Below are 22,514 nucleotides of genomic sequence, written 5' to 3' on the forward strand. Positions count from 1 at the left end.
TTCATCAAAAGAGTCTTTATCACGACAATTGCTACTTACTTATTTGGAAGAACACCATAAACTTCTTACTCTGCAATTATCACGTGAAAATTGTATAAGGAATCAAAGAAAATTGAACAAGACGAAAGTCAGATATTTGTTGACGTACCTGCAACCCAACCCATCAAGCTTGTCTGTAGCTCTCTCACAGCCACTGTTACACCCATCCTTCTGGACCTCAAAAAGAGGCTTGAACTTCATCAAAGTTAAAACGGAAGATAATCAAAAGCTTATAGGTTTATTTGGGGTGTATATATGGTATTTGATAATTTCGAGAGTATAGTGTTGCTCTGCTGGGGGATTAATTTTCATATGTGTTTCTGGGATGGCAGGATGCAATCAAGTTAAGTTTTAGAATTTAGATGATTTCATAAGGGTTCTCATTTGACATGAGTTCCAGTTGATGTTTTTGCTACTGATATTCTTCCCATGGATTTAGTTTTTGAAATATATATGTTTAGCTTTTGTGTTTTATTTGTTCTTAGCAAGATGTCGGATAAACAAAACATAAAAGATCAGCAACGTAGATTCCTCTTTCAGAAGTACAAATTAAGTAGAAAGTTGTACAAAGTGTTGTCTAAAGATTCAGTTTTTTGTATTCTGATTCATTTCCCTTCTTAAAGTTGATTATGTTTTTGTTGTCAATGTCCTGAACAAGAACTAAAATAATTCTTTTATTTGTAAAAGAACATCAATTCTTGACATAATTGTTTTTATTTTTGGTATAAAACATCTAAAGAATTGTGGAGAAAACAATTTGCTTGCAAATACTGTTATTTTGAACAAAATCTTGAAAATGTAGATACAAAAGCGATTGTTTTTATTCTTGCAGATTGTAGAAAACGACAAGATAATGGTGTGAATTTGTAAAAAATTATATGCTTTTAATTAAGATTTGATTGGCAATCAGCATAAAGTTGGGTGTTTTTTGATTGATGAAGTGGTGAGAAAATGCTCAAGCATTTTTGTAATAAAGAAGACCATGATTTCCAATCCACTATTGATAGCTCTCTATCAATAATAGCGGTGGATTAGCTTAATATTGATAAAATAACTACATGATCTATGAAAACAATCATTATTAAACTCATCATAATATTTGTCCATAATATGTATATTTCTTCTAAAGAATTCACCATGTATCCTTTCATTGTTTTAGCTTCTGTTTTTGGCAAAACTTGTTCATGTGTGTGTGCGGGGGCATGCATGCTTGTGTATTAGCTTGCTCCGATGTTGGTGAGAGGTCTTAACTTTCAACGTTTTGTAGAATATTGAATTATTTTTTACATGTCCTTTTATGTCGTTTGGTAATTCATATCTAGTTTATCAAACATTAATTTTTTTATGAGTTAATAACTATCTTTCTACAAAACACAATCTAAGAGCATCTCCAATGATGGTTTGTTTATAACTTATTAGTACTAACCTTTAATTTTTTATAGCTTATTACCATTGGAGCATAAAATTTATTAGCTTTTTTTATTGACCAACTCAATATATATTTTAATATATTGAGTAGTCAATATACTTCTTAACTTTGTCATTTAACACCCTCATACTTTAACTATATTTCATTTTACCTTCCTAAATATATTTAAGTTTTAAATATTTTTTTTTTATCTATTTACTAATTAATTATTTATATTAAATATCTAATGACATTTCTTATATGGAATATAAAATTATAATGATTATATATTTTTTTCAATGTTTTTTTATCACTATTCCGTAATAGTTTTTTCGTATTAATTTTTCCGAACAATATTTTGTAATATACTTATTTTGAAACAACTTATTATAATGTTTTTAATAAAATTAAAATACAATGTGTGTTTAAGTGAAGAATAATTAAATAAGGGGGTTTTATAGAACATTTTAGATAGATATGGGTAAATTAGTTACAATTTTATAAAGAAAGCTTTTGAGGAGGTTAACCATTGGAGTGGTTATTTAATTATAGATTAATTTATTACAATGATGATGTGGCAATAGCTTTAAGTTATAATATGACTTAACCATTGAAGATGCTCTAAGTAGTTTGAAAAGGAGCATACTAATTTAAAAGTATTAGGCTCTGGGTATCGTCCTTAACCTTCTTGGACCAATCACTATAATGAGATCTTTGGATGTTTTTTTTGGATACCTTTTAGAAATCAGCTACTTAGCTTATAATGATTGAGGTAAAAGAATATATAAAAAGAATTGAAAAGGATAATGACAATTGTAACCTCATAACAACCTCCATAAATCCGTTTGTTAGAAGACAAAAGTTGGAAAGTGGTTAAATGAAGAGTATGTCGACAAAAAGATAAGAGGTGATGAGGGATGGAGGTTAGGAGTGAAGCCAAAACTAAAAGCCTTCACAATTCATATAATCACATGGGATGGGGGAACATCATTCATTATTCATCAAGTGTCTTTTTGCTCTTATGCTGTTTTTATTTATTTATTTTTAACCTTATGGTACCAACCTACTTTCTCTTGTTACCTCCTTTTTACTTTGTCCACTAACAGATGAGTTCATGGGCATTTTTGTCAATTCGTATTCTTCTTATTTATACTTACACTAGTCTTTTGACACTTTTGTTTCATTCCCATTCTTTGATTTGACCCACCCTTTATACTTTTTCCATCATTAGTTCAGGGTAATTTGTCAATTTACATGCTTTTTGTTTCACAATTATAGCAATCTTTGACCCACCATTTCTTGTTAATCCCTTCTTTAGATTTATACTTTGTCTATTGATTCGTTTAGGGGCACTTTTGTCATTTCATCATGCTTTTTATTTTACATTCACACCAATATCTTGATACTTTTGTCATTTCGTTCTCGATTTTTTACCCACTTTCTCTTGCTAAACCTTTTAATTTTGATTTGAACATCGATTACTTTCAGGGTAATTTTTGTCACTTCACAACTTCTTTTACTATTTACTCAAATAATTGCCCTTTTTGCCTTTCATTCTAAATTATGGTCCCATGGAAGAACTCTCCAATCTCTATCCATGTTTTGGAATCTGACATTGTCTATTGGAAGGACAAATTCATGTCTTTAATTTTGATTAAATAGATAGGTCCGATAGGTTCTTTAACGTGTTAAGTTGACTTTGGTTTAAAATGTTAGTTTTGCTTTGGGTTGTCATGGATAATTTTAATGTATGTTGAAATATGTTTGGTTGAATAAAAAACAGGGGAGTTCTGATTTTTATGGCAAATCGATAATTATTATAAAAATAATAAAAAGTAAAAGAACGATAATATAATATATATAATCTTACATAGTAATTAACTAAAATCTCATCGGCTGAAAATACGATTTCTTGGTTACTTGAATAGTTGGATTCTCATTAAATTGCTTTTTTATTTATTTATTTATTTTTTCGAAAGACACTTTTGAGATAATACCGAATCAATATTCATTCCAACGGAAATTTTTAAGCATCATCAATCCTTTTAGAAAACAGAAGTAATGGTAATGGGCCCAATTATTGTTTTGTTTTATAAATATAAAAATTAATATATATATATATATATATATATATATATATATATATATATATATATATATATATATATAAAATACATTATTCTCAATATATCCATCTATTTTGTATAATAATGAGACATAAGCCCATTAAAAAGTAAATATAAAAATTATATATCTTATAAAAAATAAAATACTCAACATAACCTTTTAACTAATTGAATCATTAGTCATAAAACATGACACTAAGTCCAAAACATTAAAAAGACAGAGAGTCTAAAAAATTCAAAACATACCAAAAACGCAAGTAAAAAATAAGTTAAAATGTCAAAGAATGAAGAAATTAGGTGCGATTGAGAAGAAGAAGAAGAATCAGGTGCAATCATGAGAAGAAGAAGAAGAAGAAGAACTAGTAGAATCATGAGTGAATTCGTTGGTGTGTGGGAATCGAGGATGTAACGCCCCGTTCTCGAAATATCTAATTTTGGGTTCCCGAGAGTAAGAGTAAGGGCATTTCGGTCCTTGATGTGGATATAGAGTTTGGCGAGAACGGCTTATGATGGAGGAAAGATTGTAAATCAACGATGTGGGCAGCAATGGTCCTTGCATGCGCGCTTGTGTTTGGCTGGGTACACCCAGCGTAGTGGAGGAAAGGAACGCGGAGGTCTTTTGACGTACGCCTGGCGTACTGGATGTACGCCCAGCGTACGTCTATCATCCAGAAACCCTAAATTTAGGGTCAGCCACTATATAAGGAACATGTTGGTTCTTATCCTAGCCTCCATAAGCACTCTCTTAACCTCAGAAACCCTAGATAGCCGTCTCACCTCCATTGTTGGGTGTGTTTGGCCTTGGAAAGCTTGTTTTGGCAAAGGAGAGGCTAGAAGAAGGAAGAGGAAGTTGTCAAAGAAGGAGTTAAGTGGCTGGAGCTTGTAGATCTGGAAAGACACCATATTCTGAGGCTCTTTTGAGGTAAAGGGTCTCTAGCTTGACAATCATACTGTGTAGATCTATGTGTTGTGAAGTTTTGACATCATTCTTGTCCCAAAAACCTCATCTTGATGCATGTTTCGAGTTGGTTGAGATTAGTTGTCCTTTTAGACCCTAAGAGAGGTCTTGAGTAAGAAAAATGAGGTCCCAAGGGATTTGGTTGTCTCACATGTGTTATAGATAGGTCTTAATGGATTAAGAGCTTTATGGACGTCCCAAGTAATAAAGTTTGAGACTTTATGAATCCTAGGCATATTTGGTCTATGGATATGAAGTTTGGACTTAAGAGCTAAAGCCATTAAGACCTTATGAGGAGTTGTAGTTCAGAGGAGTTACGCCCGACATAACTGAGAGTACGCCCAGCGTAGTGGGTCTATGTCCTGATTCTTTTTCGCGATCAGTGTTGTACGCCCAGCGTACTCCCTCTGTTGGATTTCCATTTTGGGCCTTAGGGATTGGGCTGTTATTGGGCTGCTGGATTTTGGGCCGTGGCTGGACATTATGGATGGAGTATTATGGACTCACTAATTATTATGGACATTGGATCTAGGCCCATTTGGTGAGGTGGGCCCAATTTAGTAAATTGGGCCAATATTGGGCTTTGCTTCGGACTTTTGGTCTTTGGGCCATTAGTGGGCTTGAGAGCTTATCTAGTGATGGGCCTTTCATATTTTGATTGTGGGCCTTGGTCATGGGCCGGATTGAGTTAAGGGTAAATTGGTCAATTTACCCTTGGAAGGATATTGTGCTTGGCTAATATTTGTTTTGCTGCTTCGGATAGTTCGGGATTTTTGGTGAGGCGGTGATTCGGGAATCTGCTTCTTCAGTTCAGAGTTTCGGCAGTTGCGAGGTGAGTTATCCTCACTATATCGACAGGGTCTAAGGCACCAAGGCCGGCCCTTTTATCGGACTGAGATCCGGGTATCGTTGTTATGTTATTGCTTTGCTATGTTTGCATCCTGGTAGTTAGGATGGTATTATGTTAGAGACATGGTTAAGGTCGGTATCCTGGTATATAGGATGATGCTATGCTAGTGACCGGTTAGGTCGGTATCCTGGTTAGGAGGATGTTATGTTATGTGATTTGTTAGATTGGTTGATTGAATGTAAATTGTTATATGCTTGAATGTTTATGTGCACATGGTTGTTGGACTGGGGTTGGGTTGAGGCGGGTCCTGCTTTGTGCTGTAGGCCAACATACCCAGGGCGGACCGGTTATCCCGAAGGCCAACGAGCGGACCGGATAGGCTGTAGGCCCCAAGAGGGCGGACCAGACATGCTGAGGCTCGGAGAGTGGACTAGACCGACTGAAGGCCCGGTGCGGACTGACCAGTCATACTATAGACTCAGAGAGTGGACCAGGTGGATTGAAGGCTCGGTGCGGGCGGACCAATCACACTGTAGACTCGATATGTATGGCTAGACTCGGAGGGTGGACCAGGTAGACTGAAGGCCAGTGCGGCGGACCAGTCACATAGTAGACCCAAAGTACATGGTCGTTCTATGTTCTGATATGATATGGCATGTTGTGCGTGTATGGTATATGTGGTTGGTATTTTGGGGGTATCTCACTAAGCTTTCGGGCTTACAGTTGTGGTTTAATGTTTTTCAGGTTTTTCAGGAGACCATGGCAAGGCAAAGGCGTGATCGTACCGCTCCTCTTGATTGTGTTTTATGATGTGGTTATGGGAAGACTCTGATAATAATTGTATTGAAAACCTTTTTGTAATAACATTATGAAAATGTGTTGTTTTTGAAAAGTTAAAATTGGTTGAAATTTTATGGTCGTTACAGAGGAAAAAAGTAAAAATCAACCTAAAAATTCAAAAAGTCAAAATCAAACAAAAACGGACGAATATAATGATCGCACCGATTCTACAAAATTCGATACGCTTCTTCCATGTGAATCGTGCGTATCATTTATACCCCTTGAAGCGACGCCTCAAGTACGGTTTATGTCCTTCTACGCATTTTGAGGTGCACGCTTTTTATGATTTTTCAAACCATGATTAGAGTCTAGGAATTGTTTGTGTTGCTCGCGTGGATACTCATAAAGAACTATATCATTTGATCTTTAGTTTCTACATCGAAGGATATCCGCTATAAGTAAGGTAAATTTTAAAACCTCCTATGGTATGTTTGTGGTCAATGTTTTAAAAACCGTTTTTTTAGTTGAATCGATATGGTGACTGTTTTCCGGTTCAACCGAAGGTTTAACCGATTTCTATAATTTTTAACATTTTTCCTATGTTCCTAAACATAGTAGACATCTGCAAGTTTAAACATCAAAAATGCACATAAATAGAAGTTTGAGATCAATCCAAATACATTAAAAACACATAACCGTAAGGTCTACATCAATTCACGTACATCAAAAATAAAATAAAGTATAATACATAAACAAAATATAATTTTAGATGAATACAAACGCATTAAAAAACTATATAACATTTACCATGTGTTTTTATTCAAAGAAATCAAAATAAATGTGAAAAAAAAAAGTTTGATATAAAAATGATTCATTTGCATATGTTTTTATTTAATTAACCAGGTTTACCGGTTTAATATAAACAGTTCAACCGGATTTTTGTAAAATCCGGTTAGTTCATTCCGGATCAAAAATAAACATAAAACTGGTGCTAATACAACCGTTCATTTCTTCGGTCCCCGGTCTAACCGGTTCGACCAGCCGATTCAAACTGGTTTTTAAAACATTGGTTGTGGTTATTGTTTAATCAAGTGTTAGATCCTTGTTCGGAAATTAATTTAAATTGTTTCCGGTGTGTTCTTAATTTTTTGCTTAATATTATGTTATTTTTGTAAAAGAACTCAGTAAATCCCAATATGGGTATTCAAGCCTTTGTTAGATCTCTTGATCATCTTGAAATTTTTGTTTTTGTTTCTTGGTTCCATCAAATGGATTAGAAGAAAAAAAACAAAAATTTTAAATCTTTTAGATATGTTTATATTTCACTTTATGGTTTGATTTTTTCTTGTTGACTATTAATGTTTCATAAAATTCACATGGATTTTATAAACAAACCATGGAAACATTAGCATTTGGATGCCATTTTTACTTGTTAACAGAGTTCAGAATTAAATAAACCAATTTTGATCAATATTGATCTCCATTGTTTTTGCTTAAGGTGGATGAACATAAGGAGACATCAAGAGCTCGAGAGCTGGGTGGGGCCAATAAAGGTGATGGAGGAAGTTGATTATGATTTTGATTAAGGAAATTGTCAGAAAAATCCTAATATTTTCGGAAAAGTTTTACTTTAGTCCATTTTTTTAACAAAAAAATCTCGATTATTTGATTTTACATGATAATATGTCATTTCTGTTAAAAGAAAAAAAATGATTTTTTTGATAACTTGAGTCGAAATGAAATAATCGAGATTTTTATATTCAATTTGTTTTTTGGACTAAAATAAAACTTTTCCAAAAATTTTAGGAGTTTTCTGACAATTTTCTTTTGATTATATCTCACTTATGTAAAATAATTTTTTCCTTAATCAACTAACTCAATAAGCTTAATCCATTAATTGATATTTTAATAAATTAATTAGCCTTTTGGTTAAATAAACTCATTTATTTGATTTACAATAAATAAACTTTTTAATACTTTTTTTATCAATAAATAAAAATAAAAATTATTTACGTTGGTAAATAATAAATTTATTCACTATAGATATATTACTTGTTTATTTATTTATTATTATCTTTAGTATATGTGCCCTCGTAGATCCAGTACAAATAGTCATACAACATATTCATTATTTGTTGCACTTTTACATTATTCCTAACCACTATGAAATCTCAAAGGTCTAATATCTCATAGAAATCACATATCCCTATCTTTTCATTTCACTTTTACATTCGTCGTTCATTTCTATGTTTTTCAGAGTGACAATCTAATTTCATGGTAACGAAACAATAATAATTTAAAAAAAAAAAAAAAAAAAAAAAAGAACTCTTAGTAATAGAAACTAAGAAAACTTAAGTTGTTAAACCTGACATTTCAGTTTCAAAGTCATTCATAGGAACTTAGGAAAAAGTTAAGTTGTCAAAACATAAAAGTTAAAGGCCAAGACCATCCCAAGCAAAATGCTTAAAAGTAAGCATGAGAATACAAAAATTGAAATTTAGACAAGTGGAATTTATACCAATATGTATATAAATAAACAAGTATTTTTTAAATTAATGAATGAAATTTTTAAATTTATATAGAAATGTTGATCACTTTAAATTTATACCGACACATATAAAAATAAACATGTAATATATTAGTTTTTGTTTTAACTTTTAGAAACTTCAAAATTGAGGGATAAAAATGACATTTCAAAAAATAAAGGGGTAAAAAATAAAGAGGATAAAAATGATTTTTAAATAGGTATAAAAGGTGGAAAACATCATTTTTATAAATAAAAAGGTAAAAAATGTTAGATGACTACAAAATAAAAGGATGGGAAAAATGATGAAAACCAATGACTTTGTTTTTTAGAATATGTATATATCAAATAAAATATTTATTGAAAAGAACTCTCTTAGGCCGGACGGAGTGGAGAGCGGGGAAACCGTGGGAAACGATCCCGCACGAAGAAACACCGCACCCCTGGTGCGGGAAAGGGAACGCGGGGAGAAGGTGGGGGGAGAGAGTCCCGCTCTCTCTCTCTCTCTTCACATGATTGGTTGTTTTTTTTTTCTTTTTTTTTTATTCCAAACGTCTATATATATATATATATATATATATATATATATATATATATATATATATATATATATATATATATATATATATTCATTTTTTTTAACCTATAATACTCAAACATTCTATCATTTTTTTTAACCCATAACATATATTTCTCTCTAAAAAAATATTATTCAAAATGTCATCATCTTTATCACCCGATTCGACGGCTGTAGAGGAGGCTAACTTTATCGGTTCCGTCATGGCGAAGACGGTTGCATACTATCAAAACCGACTAGGCGAAAACATAACGTGCACGATCTAACCTAAGAAAGTCGTCGTTACGTAGAAATCACGAAGCCGGACACGATTATCTTATAGAAGATTATTTTACAGATGACGCCATCTACGCTGTAAAGTTTCGACATCGGTTCCGGATGAGAAAGGAACTATTCTTACGTATTGTTGGCGATTTGGAAGGCCGCTTTCCATATTTCCAATGGAAAATGGATGCAAGGCGGAAAAAAGGTTTCTCTCACATTCAAAAATGCACGGCTTCAATTCGTCAGCTAGCATACGACATGGGCGCAGACAAACGTGACAAGTATTTTAGGATGCCAGAGCGTACCGTGCGGGAGTGTGTGTACAAGTTCTGCAAAACGATTTGTTTGGTTTATGGACAACGATATTTGCGCAAACCAACTATCAACGATATCCACCAATTGTACACGGTGCATGAAGGCAAGCATGGATTCCCTGGAATGCTAGGTAGTATCGATTGCATGTATTGGAGTTGGTCATTATGCCCCATCGCATGGCGTGTTCAGTACATGCGAGGCGACCACAAAGAGCCGACGATCATTCTAGAGGCTATCGCATCACATGATCTTTGGATATGACATGCATTCTTTGGTCCAGCTGGTGCAAACAATGACATCAATGTGCTAGACCAGTCGTCGGTATTCAGCGATATCTACCTTGGAAAGTCGCATGATGTACCTTTTGAAGCAAATTGGGTAGCATATAAGCATGGATCTTATCTTACTGACGATATATATCCTCCCTTGTCTGTTTTTGTGAAATCGTTTACATGTCCTAACGACCCGAAAAGGAAAAAGTTTAAAGAGGCGTAAGAGTCAGCTAGGAAGGATGTGGAGCGAACATTTGGTGTACTTAAGAGACATTGGCAAGTACTAACGGTCGGGGCAAGGCCATATGAGGTGAAAAGGTTACAACACGTAATGTATGCATGTATCATATTGCATAATATGATTCTTGAAGACGAAGGAAGAGCAATATGCCGATACAATGAAAATGATGTTTTGCCAAATGTCAAAGGAGTAGTCGTTGGTATACAAGAGTATAGGATGAATAGAAGAGAAGTACACAATCACGACATTCATCATGCCTTTCGTGCTGATTTGGTGGAGCACATTTATAGGGCTCATATTCAGCCCCCGTTAGAGTTTTGTCACGATGATTTGTTTGACGAATCAGATGTGGATTCTGATATGTTCGTCGAGAGTGACGATTCCAACGACGAGAGTGATGTTGGGGAGAATGATGCAGACGATCAAGGCGATGACGAGGACGATGATGGCGATGACGATGACGATGATTCCGAGTGACGTATTTTGGTTTAAATAAAATTAGGATATTAATTATGTTTTCTATGTTGTGAGTTGTTTGATTTTTTTTTTTGCATTTTTTTTCTACTTATTTAAATGTTAGGTTTAATGTAATTTTTATTTTAATTAATGAAATTCTTTTTATTTTTAATTAAATTTTATGTTTGGTATTAATTTAAAAATTATAAATCATAAAAAAAATATTTAATAATTTTTTTTAAAAAAAATTATTAAAAAAAATATTTAATAATATTGGTGTAATTTAAACAGTTAAAACAAGTTAGTTGTTTTATTATGTACAAAAAAGAAGAAGTTGCTAATATATGAACACGGATAAGAGGTAGTTACCCTCCTAAATCATTTTCCCATAATATATCCACCATATTACTGTAATTTAACCTAAATTTACCCACCGTTACTCTTTAGAAAAGCACAACAATATCAAAATGGTAAAAAGAAAAACCACTACAAATACAAAAACACTACAATGTCACAATGGTCATTTTTTTAAGCAAATATCGTTTAAAAAAAGTTAAGAAAAAATTGTATTAAGCATTTAAGTGTACATTAAAAATAAAATTCACAGCAAAAGCTAATTATGCAATTTACTTGAATATTTCTTAACAACTCAATTGTAGTCACTTTTTTGCTGCTAAATTTATTTTTAAAATTCTTGCATTTTTGTTATCTATTTAAAACAATTATAAAAAAAACCTATATTACAATATTTTTCTTTTTCTGAAGTGGGATGTGAGTTTGCAGTAAAAAAAATAATTTAGAAATAGTTCCAGTACAAAATACATGATCATTTATTCATTTATATAAAAACCAAAAGGAAAACCTTTTTATTAAATATATAAGAAATTAAATATTTTTCTACTATTTCTTTCTACCATCCCCTTATTATGTCAAATACTAAAATGTGTTATATTTAATTTTTTTAATAATATTTTAATAGAAGAATATACTTATCATATGAATAGAAGAATTAATAGAAAGAAATTATAAAAGGATATTTAATTTCTTAATATATAATATATACACTCGTTTTGATATTTTTGTCATTTACATTTTCTCAATTAAAAATCCCAAAGACTTGTCCCACTCAAATCCTACTTCCCTTTATTCACGCCGCAATCGCTTCAGTCTCAACACACTCAGTCCTCCAGTCGTCTTCTCCATCTTCCTCCATTTTCTCTATAGATTCCGCCATTATTGTCGCTCATCAACTCCTGATCATAAGGACCCAACCATGGCAGATGAGCTGTGTTTCTCATCCACTTGCGACATCAAAAACAACTCATGTTTCGTCTTCTATGATTTATCCCTCCTCTGTTCCTTAATCTTCTCCCACCCCCTCTACTTCTCCTACTTTCTATTCTTCTCTCCTTACTTGTTCAAATTCATCTTCTTCATCTCCCCTCTCTTTTTCACCACCACTCTCGTCCTCCTCCTCTCATTCCTCACCACCACTTTTCCGCAGCCGAAGCTCGGGATCATTCAAACCGTCGTGGACAAACTCCGATCAAAATTGAATGACGTTGACGAAGATGAGGACTTCTGTAATTTTGAGGATTTTGAGATCTACAAAATCGTGTTTCATGATCAGCCATTGATCACGGTCAGTGATGGAGAGGATAATGAACAAGTTTCGGTAATGGAGAATGCGGTTGCGGTTGCAGTTACTATTCCTGAAAGTGATCATAAACAGGAGGAGCTGAGAAGTTTGGAGTGTTTATTCGAAGAACTGGATCGATTTGAAGATTCCACGGCGGCGATTGAGACGACGGAGAAGGAAAGTAGTTCAGATCTCGGAAAAATCGTTGGAGAATTACAGAAACCAGAGCCAGTGGTGAAGAAAAAACTCGGAAGCAAATCCATGGCGGTCGTCGAAGCCGAAGCCGATCAAAAACTTTTTGAAAAGTCATTCTCCTTGAAATCAAATTCATGTCGGGTAGATTCCCCAAGCAGCATCGGGAGCTACGGATCAATGAGGAAGGAGAAAGAATGGAAGCGGACATTAGCATGCAAGCTGTTCGAAGAAAGGCATAACTCAGAAGGAGGTGAAGAAGGCATGGATTCGCTTTGGGAGTCTTACGAAGAGGATAATTCGAGCAGGAAATCGAAGAACAGGAAGGAACCCATGTCGATCAACCAGAAGAAGATGATGATGAATAACAAGAAGAAGATCGAATTCAAGTACTTTGATGACGATTTTGAGGAAGACGACGACGATGAAGAGGAGTTCATGAGCAATGGGCAGCTGTGTTGCTTGAAAGCGTTGAAGTTATCAGCAGGGAAGATGAATTTGGGGATGGGGAAGCCAAATCTGGTGAAGATTTCGAAAGCTCTCAAAGGGTTTGGTTGGTTGCATCATGTTGGTAGCAAAAATGGTAAAAAAAATTAGTTTTCAATCTGTTTATATTCTTTTCCTCCGTTTTTGGTTCTTTGAGTAATTAATAGATTCAATGTGTTGGTTTTAATGATTATAATCCTTTTTATAGAAGGTTAACTTCATCTACCCTATAGTAATTAATAAATTAAAAGGTATGTATCAAACATGTTAAATGTTGATCAGTTTAGATGTGAGAGATTATGAAAGATCATATAATGGTCAATCCCCACGTTCATATGAAAAACAATAAATATAGTTGAATCAACACATCTTACTGGTCTAATCTTATTCATAAAAATGATTATTTGAATTTTGGAATAAAATAAAATAGACCAATTTTTTAGTTTTATCAAAATGATGACTATAATTTTATTTTACATAAAAAAATAAAAATAAAAAATTCTACAACAATTTTCTTTTGGACAAATATTTCAGATTCTTCTGGACATTGAAAAGAAAATTTTGTTATAAAATTTCAGTAACAAATCTAAAATCCGATTAACAACTTATGAATTACGAAAAAGATTAACAAATTTTGATTTTCGAGAAAGTTGTTTGTTTTTTACTGGAATATAACAAGTTGTTAAAAATAAAAATAGCAAATGAAAAGCAGATGCAACGTCTTACAAGATGACATTTAATTGAAAATTGAGTGATATTTGACATTCCAAAATGTTATTTTTATACATAGATAGATATACTTGCAAACAAAATAAAAAATACATAGTATACAACAACATCTCTAACTGAGTAATCATTTTGATAAGACACAAGTTATAATCATTTTCTATAAACACTTCATCGTTGATAAACAATTTTGTAAATATCCCATTTTTTAAGGGATCTTTTTTTTTTTAATGTTCAACCTGACAGAAATAGAAAGAAAGTGTTTATACTTCAACTATATTTGTTGTTATCAAATGGAAAAAGCAGCTTACAATTTTACATTTATAAATTAGATTTGTTTATGTATTATATAGATTTGTAGTTAAATGAATCTTCATCCTTTTTATAGAAAAAATCCATATGAAATTTTATTTAAGTTGTCTTTGTCGGCATGATATTATAACTGTTTTGTCGGCATCTTTTTGCAAGCAAGTATATTTATCTGTATCTGTTTCTTTTAAGTAAATATGTTATTAGTTGATTAAATATATATAACTAAAGTTATTAAGTATATATTTGTTGTAATAATATTAGTTAACATATATATATCTGATTTCTCCTTCGTAAGCAATGATGTTTGTCTCTTGATAGGCATGCCTTTTGTTGGATTATGGATGTCTTGTCCATTTAGGTAAGAACCTACTTTTATCATTGTAACCATAATCATTGTGTCACTTTTTTTTTTTACCGATCCACATTCCAGGTCAGTAGGTCACAACCCATTTCTCAATACTTTTTGTAACATTGTGGTATTATAAAATATCACAACTTTAATATGAACTTGTATTTCATTGTAAGAGTCGGTCTTGTGATTTTGTTTAGTTGAAAGTTAGACTCAATAAAAGCTCAAATTTACAAACCAGCGGAACCAGCTTATATAGAGCGGTTGAGCATGGTAGCATGCAGTGATGATAATAGAAACCCATCTCTATTTATTTTTTTTATAGAACTTCATAAATGGTCACTATGGTTTTCATAAATCTGACATATAATCCTTAAGTTCAAAAAGTCTCATAGATAGTCTTTGTGGTTTCTTTAAATACCGTTTGGTGAGTGAGACTGCACAAAACAGAACATAATAAAATCGATTGAAATAGCGTTTGGTTAGGATGAAACTAAAACTGAATGGAACAACGACCAAGTCAAATGGGACTAAACTCTTAAATTTTAATCCAACAAAAAAATGATGGAACAAACATGGACAAAAGAATTAAGACTCAGATACCCACTTGATAAAGAAAAATTGTTTCTTATTTCTTAAACAATTATCATAAAACATTCGTAAAATTGATGTATTTTGCAAATGTATATAATCACCCTCAAAATTTTTGTCCTTAGACACTTTTCACAAAACTCACTATTTGCAAATATCATTCAAGTTCTATCTTTCAATCTTTTATTCATTATACATAATTAATTGAATCTCTTGATCTCTCATTTAAGCTAGTTTGTTTAAGTACAATTAACATAAATTATATAGTAGCGTCCGAAACATATATATATATATATATATATATATATATATATATATATATATATATATATAGAGAGAGAGAGAGAGAGAGAGAGAGAGAGAGAGTTAAGTTCAAATGTGGATTGATATTTATTGTGCGGACGTGTGGACAGTGCTATTATGTGAGAATGATAAAGAAAATATGTTGTTTGATAATATGAATACGTTCAATCTTACATAATTATTGTCATTATCACACATTCTCACTAATTAAATCGTGCGTAAGGTTATTATAAACTTTTTATTTATTTTCTCATTCAGTCAGAATGTTGTTAGAATGTTTATTGAGTAGTATTCTGTCAGAATTAAATAAATAAAAAAACGATGTATAAGAATAAATTAGTGAAAATATATGAAAATGACGATAGTTGTTTAAGGTTGAACATATTCACATTAACAAACAACTTATTCTCTTAGTAATTCTCATATAATAGCATTGTCTACATGTTCGCACAATAGCTGTCCATCCACATTATAACCTAGCCATATATATATATATATATATATATATATATATATATATATATATATATATATATAACATTATAATTATCATGTGGTATAGGGACGATGTGGTAATTTTACTATCTTGTTATGTCCTATCATTGTCATACCACACACATCCCAAACAAGTTATTTAGTTATGTTCTGTTCAGTCCAGTGTAGTTCTGTCTTGTCCAATCCAATTTTGTCCATGTATTAGACGTAACCTTAGGGTGTGTTTGGTTCGCTGGAATGAAATGGAATCTGGGGGAAAAAGATTCCAATTCCACCGCATTCCAATATTTGGTTCAACTCTGTGTGATAGAATTGGAATCCTAAATGAGAAAACTTTCCATAAGATAAGGGAAAACACTTTCCTTCAAGAAGATAATGAAATTAATTTCCTTGATGTGTTTTATTTGCACTAGTTTTTTTATTTATAAAGTCTTATCTAATCTCAACTAGTATTAAACACAATAGACAATGTACCTAATTATGGAGTAATATAGTTTAAGGTAAGAAAAAAAGTGTCGAACACAGAGAACAAGATTGGTCTTGATCTAATAATTCAAAGGTTAATTAAATTAAAACTAGAAAAGTAAGAATGGGTATTTTGTGTAAACCAATGTTTTTAAAAACTGATTTTTAGTTGAACTGGTATGGTGACCGGTTCCCGATTTCATCGTCTGTTCAATTGGTTTCTATACATTTCACTTTTTTCCTATTTTCTTACAAATATAGACATCTACACGTTTAAACATTAAAAATACATATAAATACAAGTCGTAGATTATTCAAAATACATTAAAAAAACACATTACCATAAATTTTACATCAATCCACGTACATGAAAAAGAAAATAAAGTATAATACAGAAACAAAATATAGTTTTGGATGAATACAAATGTATTAAAAAACGTCTAACAATTACCATATGTTTTTATTTAAAAAAACCTAAATAGATGTGAAAAAAACAACAAAGTTTGTTATGCAAAAATGACCCATTTTCCATGTGTTTTTTTATTTAATTTAACCGGTTCAACCGGGTTTTTGTAAAATCCGACCGGTTCATTCGGGTTCAGAAATAGACATAAAACTAATGTTGGTTGAACCGCTAAATTTTCCGGTTCCCGTCCAATCGGTTCGACCGACCGGTTTAAACCGGTTTTTAAAACACTGGTGTAAACTAAATTAAACTAATTTTAACACTGAGTTAATCAACGAAACTAAAGAACTAAATGGAAACAATAAATAAGAAGTACTTCCACTAGAATACAAATCCCCCAAGTTTCTATACTTGATTTAGTAGAAGTGCAATTGATTAATGAGTTGATTACTGAATTGTAATATGACTAGTTATCTTGATCGGATTTTCTAGTATTAATAATTAATGAACAACTAACACAATGATCATATAATTAGTGAACACATAATTAATTAAATATATTCGAACTACGACCGATGTGATCTAGTGATCTCTTTTTAATGATCATGACAATCAATCTAAGCATGGCATATATATCTATGCTCTCTAACACATATGAAGTCACTGATTAATATTACCTAACCCTAGGCTTATGATCAAAGTCTTAGTCATACAACCCTAATGAGCATAGATTCATATGATTCAAGTACACCAAGATAGAATGATCCTCTAATCCAAATAATACTCAACAATAAACAATAAAAATCATAACTTTAACATGATAAGTAAATCAATCAATCAAACATAAGTAAAAACCAAATTCATTTAATCGTACTAACAAAATCAAAGCATATCAACAAGGGTTTATCAATATCTAGTGAAAGTAAAGGTTTTTACACCACATTCAACAAACTAAAGCATAAAAAACATCACCAAAAGATTGCAAGACACGATCATCAAGCAAACCCGAAGTGCAATCTCGATGTATTAGTGATAGTTTATTTTATTTCCTTATTTTTATAGTTTATTTTTTATCCATTTTTATTAGTATTGAATTGTATATTCTTTATTTTCTTTATTATGGATCGTGTCGAGTACTTTCTATTTTGCATGAGGTATTTTGCAGGGTTTTAGAGTCTTGATGCGATTGCGATTTGACTTGGAGATGGGCTTAGTGGGCTTTAGAGGCGTCATTGGGCTTTACGGATCCATCAAAGAAGATTTAGGCTTAAAATTTCAAAGACTTGGATGAAGTGGGCTTATGAAGATGGGTCTTGAATTCTTATTCTGGGCTTGAACTATCCACATTTGAAGCTTGAAGATGATTGGATAAATTTGAATCATGTGAGATGTGGAGGGGACCAAAGGAATCTTGAGTAATGGGGTGGCGTAGTGGAGAAAAAGAGCCAATAGCATTCCACAATTGTTTGCGAGGATGGAGTCTCAATTCGCACAACTTTGCAAGCATACCCGCACTACTGCACACTTTGGGGCATTTTGGTCATTTTGCTCACCATTTTACCTTGGAGGTGAGGTTTGGCAGCTGACACTTCGATTTTCCACCATTAGAGCACCTTGGAGGCAGTTTTTAAGATCTTGATCTACATTCTTCTCATCATTCTAGTAATTATTAGTTTCTTGATGCAAAAACACTTTTGTGATTGTTATCTTGTTTCCATGAGTGGCAAATCTCTTTATTTGGTTGACTTAGGCTAAAACCCTTGGATATTTGTGGGTTTTGAAGGATTCATGTTTGATTGTCATTTATCTTATGTTTATGATTCTAGTTCATATTTCTTATGTTTGTTTGATACTTTGATCATGAGTTTGGTAATTGAATGAGCAATTTTTGGGTTATTTATTTGGTTTAGCATTGAATCATTAAATTTACTTAGAACAATGGCTTTATGATGGTAGAAATCATCTCTATCATATGATCATGACTCATTTATGGATGTGTAAGCATTGACATCGTCTAGCAATTAGGGATTCCTTAATTCTTAAGGCTAATCAACTTTCTTCGGTTCAATTGCTTCAACTGAATCCTTGATTTTGATTAAGAAGGTGTGTTGTGGGCTTCCCCAACCTCCATACTACCTATGAGGAATCTTGGCATATCATGTTTCATGATTGCTATAACCAATTTGGGATGAATGATAAACTTCATATTGAATCCTAATGATAAACACACAAATATTCATTGTGTTGAATTTCCTTGGTTGATCAATTATCTCTAATATTTGGGCATCTCACCATCTTGCTTAATTGCAATCTTTTTAGTTATTCAAGTCTTTTAGTTTTCAAGCAATCATAACCCCCCCCTTTAGTTTAATTGTAATTAATTAGTTTTATTACACTAGTTTTATTGGATTGCATTGGTGATTGAATACAATCATTTCCCCGAGGATCAATACCCCTTTTTACCCTTATATTACATTTTATTTGCAAACAAATGGTGTAATTTGCTTGGTGGACTTGACATCCCACCAAGTTTTGGCACCATTTTTCGGGGAAATGGGTTATTGTTATTTGATTGTTTATGCCTAGGTATACAAGAAGCGGTGAACTACCAATCCGAAGATTGAAAAAGAAGCAAAAAGGTTGAAAAAGTTAGCCAAACAAGCAAAACAAGAACTCGTTCAAGCTTCTTCCTCCTCTCTACTAATCAACATAGAAGATCAAGTTCAAACTTCAAGTGATACCGACATCGAGCCGAGTTCTCCAATTGTTGGTCATTCCTTTGAAGACATTCCATTTGAAAACTACATAGCCATGAATCACACTCCACCTCACAATCCTAACTCAACCCCAAACAATCAATATACCAATACCCCACCCAACAACCAAGACAACAACAATAACACCAAGAAACTTCTATAGATATGTCACCTTGGAATCAACCACCTCCTTGCCCAAATCAACCCAATTATCAGCAGCCATAACCACAAAATCAAAACTTCCACTAAAACAACCAACCTCAAAACAATGATCTTCAAGTTCAACAACAACAAGCACATCAACCACTTCAACCAAATTACCAACAACCTCCAATGTACCAATACCCAATGTACCCACAACAACAAACCCCATACAACTAATATCCTAACTACCAACCTTACCCACCATAAATGTACAATCACCAACAATACCCATACCCACCTTACTAACAACATCCCAATTACTTGCAATAAAACCCTAATCCACCCAATCCCCCTCCGAAGTTGACACTTAGACAAATGATAGAGAAGGATGTTACTCTCACACCTCTTGGTATTGTTTATCCCGCAAACTGCCGAGGGATTGAATTGAAGTCAAGTATCATGCATCAACTCACAAAGTTTCGTGGTGGATAGAGAAGATAATCAAAGGCATTTGAAGTCCTTTCATATGATATGTGTTAGCACGTTGCCCGAACATGTGACATTGAATGATTTCAAGCTAACCGCATTCTCACTCACCTTGGAAGATAAAGATAGAGAGTGGTTATTCAACTTACCACCCCGATTTATTCACAAATGGGAAGAGTTACTCAAACCCTTCAATGGAAAGTTCTATCCCACTTCCCGAATATCAAGTCAAATGAGTGACATTTTTGGGGATTCGTCAAGGGGAGAATGAGATTTTTCATGGTTTTTAGAGTGATTCAACAACTTGTGTGCAAGTACATAAGTTGTCCTCAACATAGCATACCCGAACAACTACTTCTTCAACAATTTTATGAGGGTATGAATAATAAGGATTGAAGGATGATTGATGTTTCAAGTGGTGGTGACATATTCAACAAGACACCTCACGAGATAAGCTCACTTTTTGGTACCATTTCTTAAAATCAAAGAAACTTTGGGACTCGAAATGACATGAAGAGAAGTTTCCCACAAGTTTTTGGTGAAGTTAGCAATACCCAACACTTAGAATCAAAACTCTTGGATTTGACTAGTGTGTTGAGTCAAATGGTGGTGAGAAGTGGTCGACAATTGATGGTTTGTGGTATTTGTGCAATGACTGAGCATTATACGGATAAGTGTCTTACACTTGGAAGTGAACAAGATGATGTTAATGAAATAAGAGGATATCAAGGTCAACCAAGACCCATGAGATTTAAAAACACATACAAGTCGAATTGGAGGAATAACCCAAACAACCTGTACCCACCAAAGCAAATGACAACCATCAAACGAGTTTTCAAAGACTCGTTACTTCTCCTGCTCAAAGTCGAACCCAATTTCAACAAAACACAAATAACACCTTCTCTAACATTCAAACACAAATTAAAGACTTGGTCACCCCTCTCAACAAGATAATGGAACAGAAGGGGTTAATTTCCATCTCAAACCTCCTAGTCTATACTAGAACCCCAACCCAATATAATTTACTTTTGACAGGCTTAGGATCTTAACCCAGATTTGCTTTCGACCTAGAAAGATGTTTTCTTCCTTTAAATATGAGGGTTTCGTGCAAATTAGGATTTTCCAAGTTTGCACATCGTTTCATCGAAATACCTCCGATTTGCGAAAATGATATACGACATCAACTTCCCATTGTTCTGTTCCTTCCTCATCCAGAAGGGAGGCTCCTCTGATAAGAGGTATTGCTCGTTTCATCGTTGTTTAATTTGGTACTAGGTATTGTTATTGTTTGTAAATAATCAGTGTGTGTTATACGATTTGAGTTTTCTATGGTTGGGCTATTTGCTTTTTAGATTCATACATGGTATTTGTAAATGATTTAGTCGAGTTGGTATTGACTGGACGTTTCGATTGATTCAAGTTATATAAGCATACATTTGTTGATTTCATCCCTATATGGTTTTTTTTGTGCGATTTGTCTACGTTAGAGCATTGAATGCTCATTTTTTATTCAAGTTATATACACATACGTTTGTTGATTTCAGACCTATATGGGTTTTTTTTGTGCGATTTGTCTACGTTAGAACATTGACTCCCTCTGAATATTAGGGGTTTAGGGATAATAGTTTAGACATGATTGGGCTGAAGTTGTGATTATTTGTCTGCTAAAAGTATTTATGTGTTTGGAAAACTTATGTTCAACATGCAATGCAATTTACCAAATTACCCCTAAGTATTATGTATTTCAGATTGTATGTTCTTACTTGTGAATAAAATTTTGCTTTTAATTTGTACAGGAAAACAGAGGATAGACCTAAGGAGCAGAAGCCAAAGGCAAATGAAAACAAACTTGTGATGAACGAGTAATGAAATGTCTTTGTAGATAAACACATGTTAGGCTTATGACATGTACTTTTCTTTCTTACCTATTTGGTTAATGCTCAGAACACATCTGCTTTGGTTGTTGATTCTGCTGATCATCTTTTGGTAATGATCTTTGTTTGAGATTAGATTGTCATTCTGCTTAAAGTTTGGATTTTTGGCATTATCTTGAAATTTTTATGTAAATAAGAAAATTTAAACTAGAAGTTTATCTGCCAAAACCGAATAGGAAATTAAGATTTAAAGTCTTCATGGGGTTCTAATTGATTTTTATGTGAAACCATTAATAAAGATTTTAATGTCACCTTATAAGAGGAATCGAAAGGGTGTTTGGGATTTCATTTTGATCATAAAAAGAGCTTTTATACAAAATGACTTATTGAATTATTGTGGTATCAAAAGGAGTTTTAAAAAAGTGTTTGAATTAGTTTTTTGTGATGAAAAAGTAAATAAGTTGTCTTATAAAAAATGAT

At 32.7% G+C, this 22,514-nt stretch overlaps 2 protein-coding genes across 2 annotated transcripts; both read left to right on the forward strand.

Moving 5' to 3' along the window:
* Window positions 1-11,930: 11,930 nt before the first annotated feature.
* LOC145076750 (acidic leucine-rich nuclear phosphoprotein 32 family B protein) lies at window positions 11,931-13,337 on the forward strand. The gene has a single exon (XM_079022542.1). It carries the CDS (start codon window positions 12,084-12,086, stop codon window positions 13,236-13,238), a length of 1,155 nt encoding a protein of 384 aa, XP_078878668.1. The 5' UTR covers window positions 11,931-12,083; the 3' UTR covers window positions 13,239-13,337.
* Window positions 13,338-21,327: 7,990 nt separating this feature from the next.
* On the forward strand, window positions 21,328-22,087 carry LOC145076917 (wound-induced basic protein-like). Its single transcript, XM_079022711.1, has 2 exons — window positions 21,328-21,398; window positions 21,957-22,087. Exons 1-2 carry the CDS (start codon window positions 21,328-21,330, stop codon window positions 22,024-22,026), a joined length of 141 nt encoding a protein of 46 aa, XP_078878837.1. The 3' UTR covers window positions 22,027-22,087.
* The last annotated feature ends 427 nt before the right edge of the window (window positions 22,088-22,514 follow it).

The sequence above is a fragment of the Lactuca serriola genome, chromosome 9, assembly GCF_051521515.1.
Source record: "Lactuca serriola cultivar US96UC23 chromosome 9, Lser_US96UC23_V15, whole genome shotgun sequence".
NCBI lineage: Eukaryota > Viridiplantae > Streptophyta > Magnoliopsida > Asterales > Asteraceae > Lactuca > Lactuca serriola.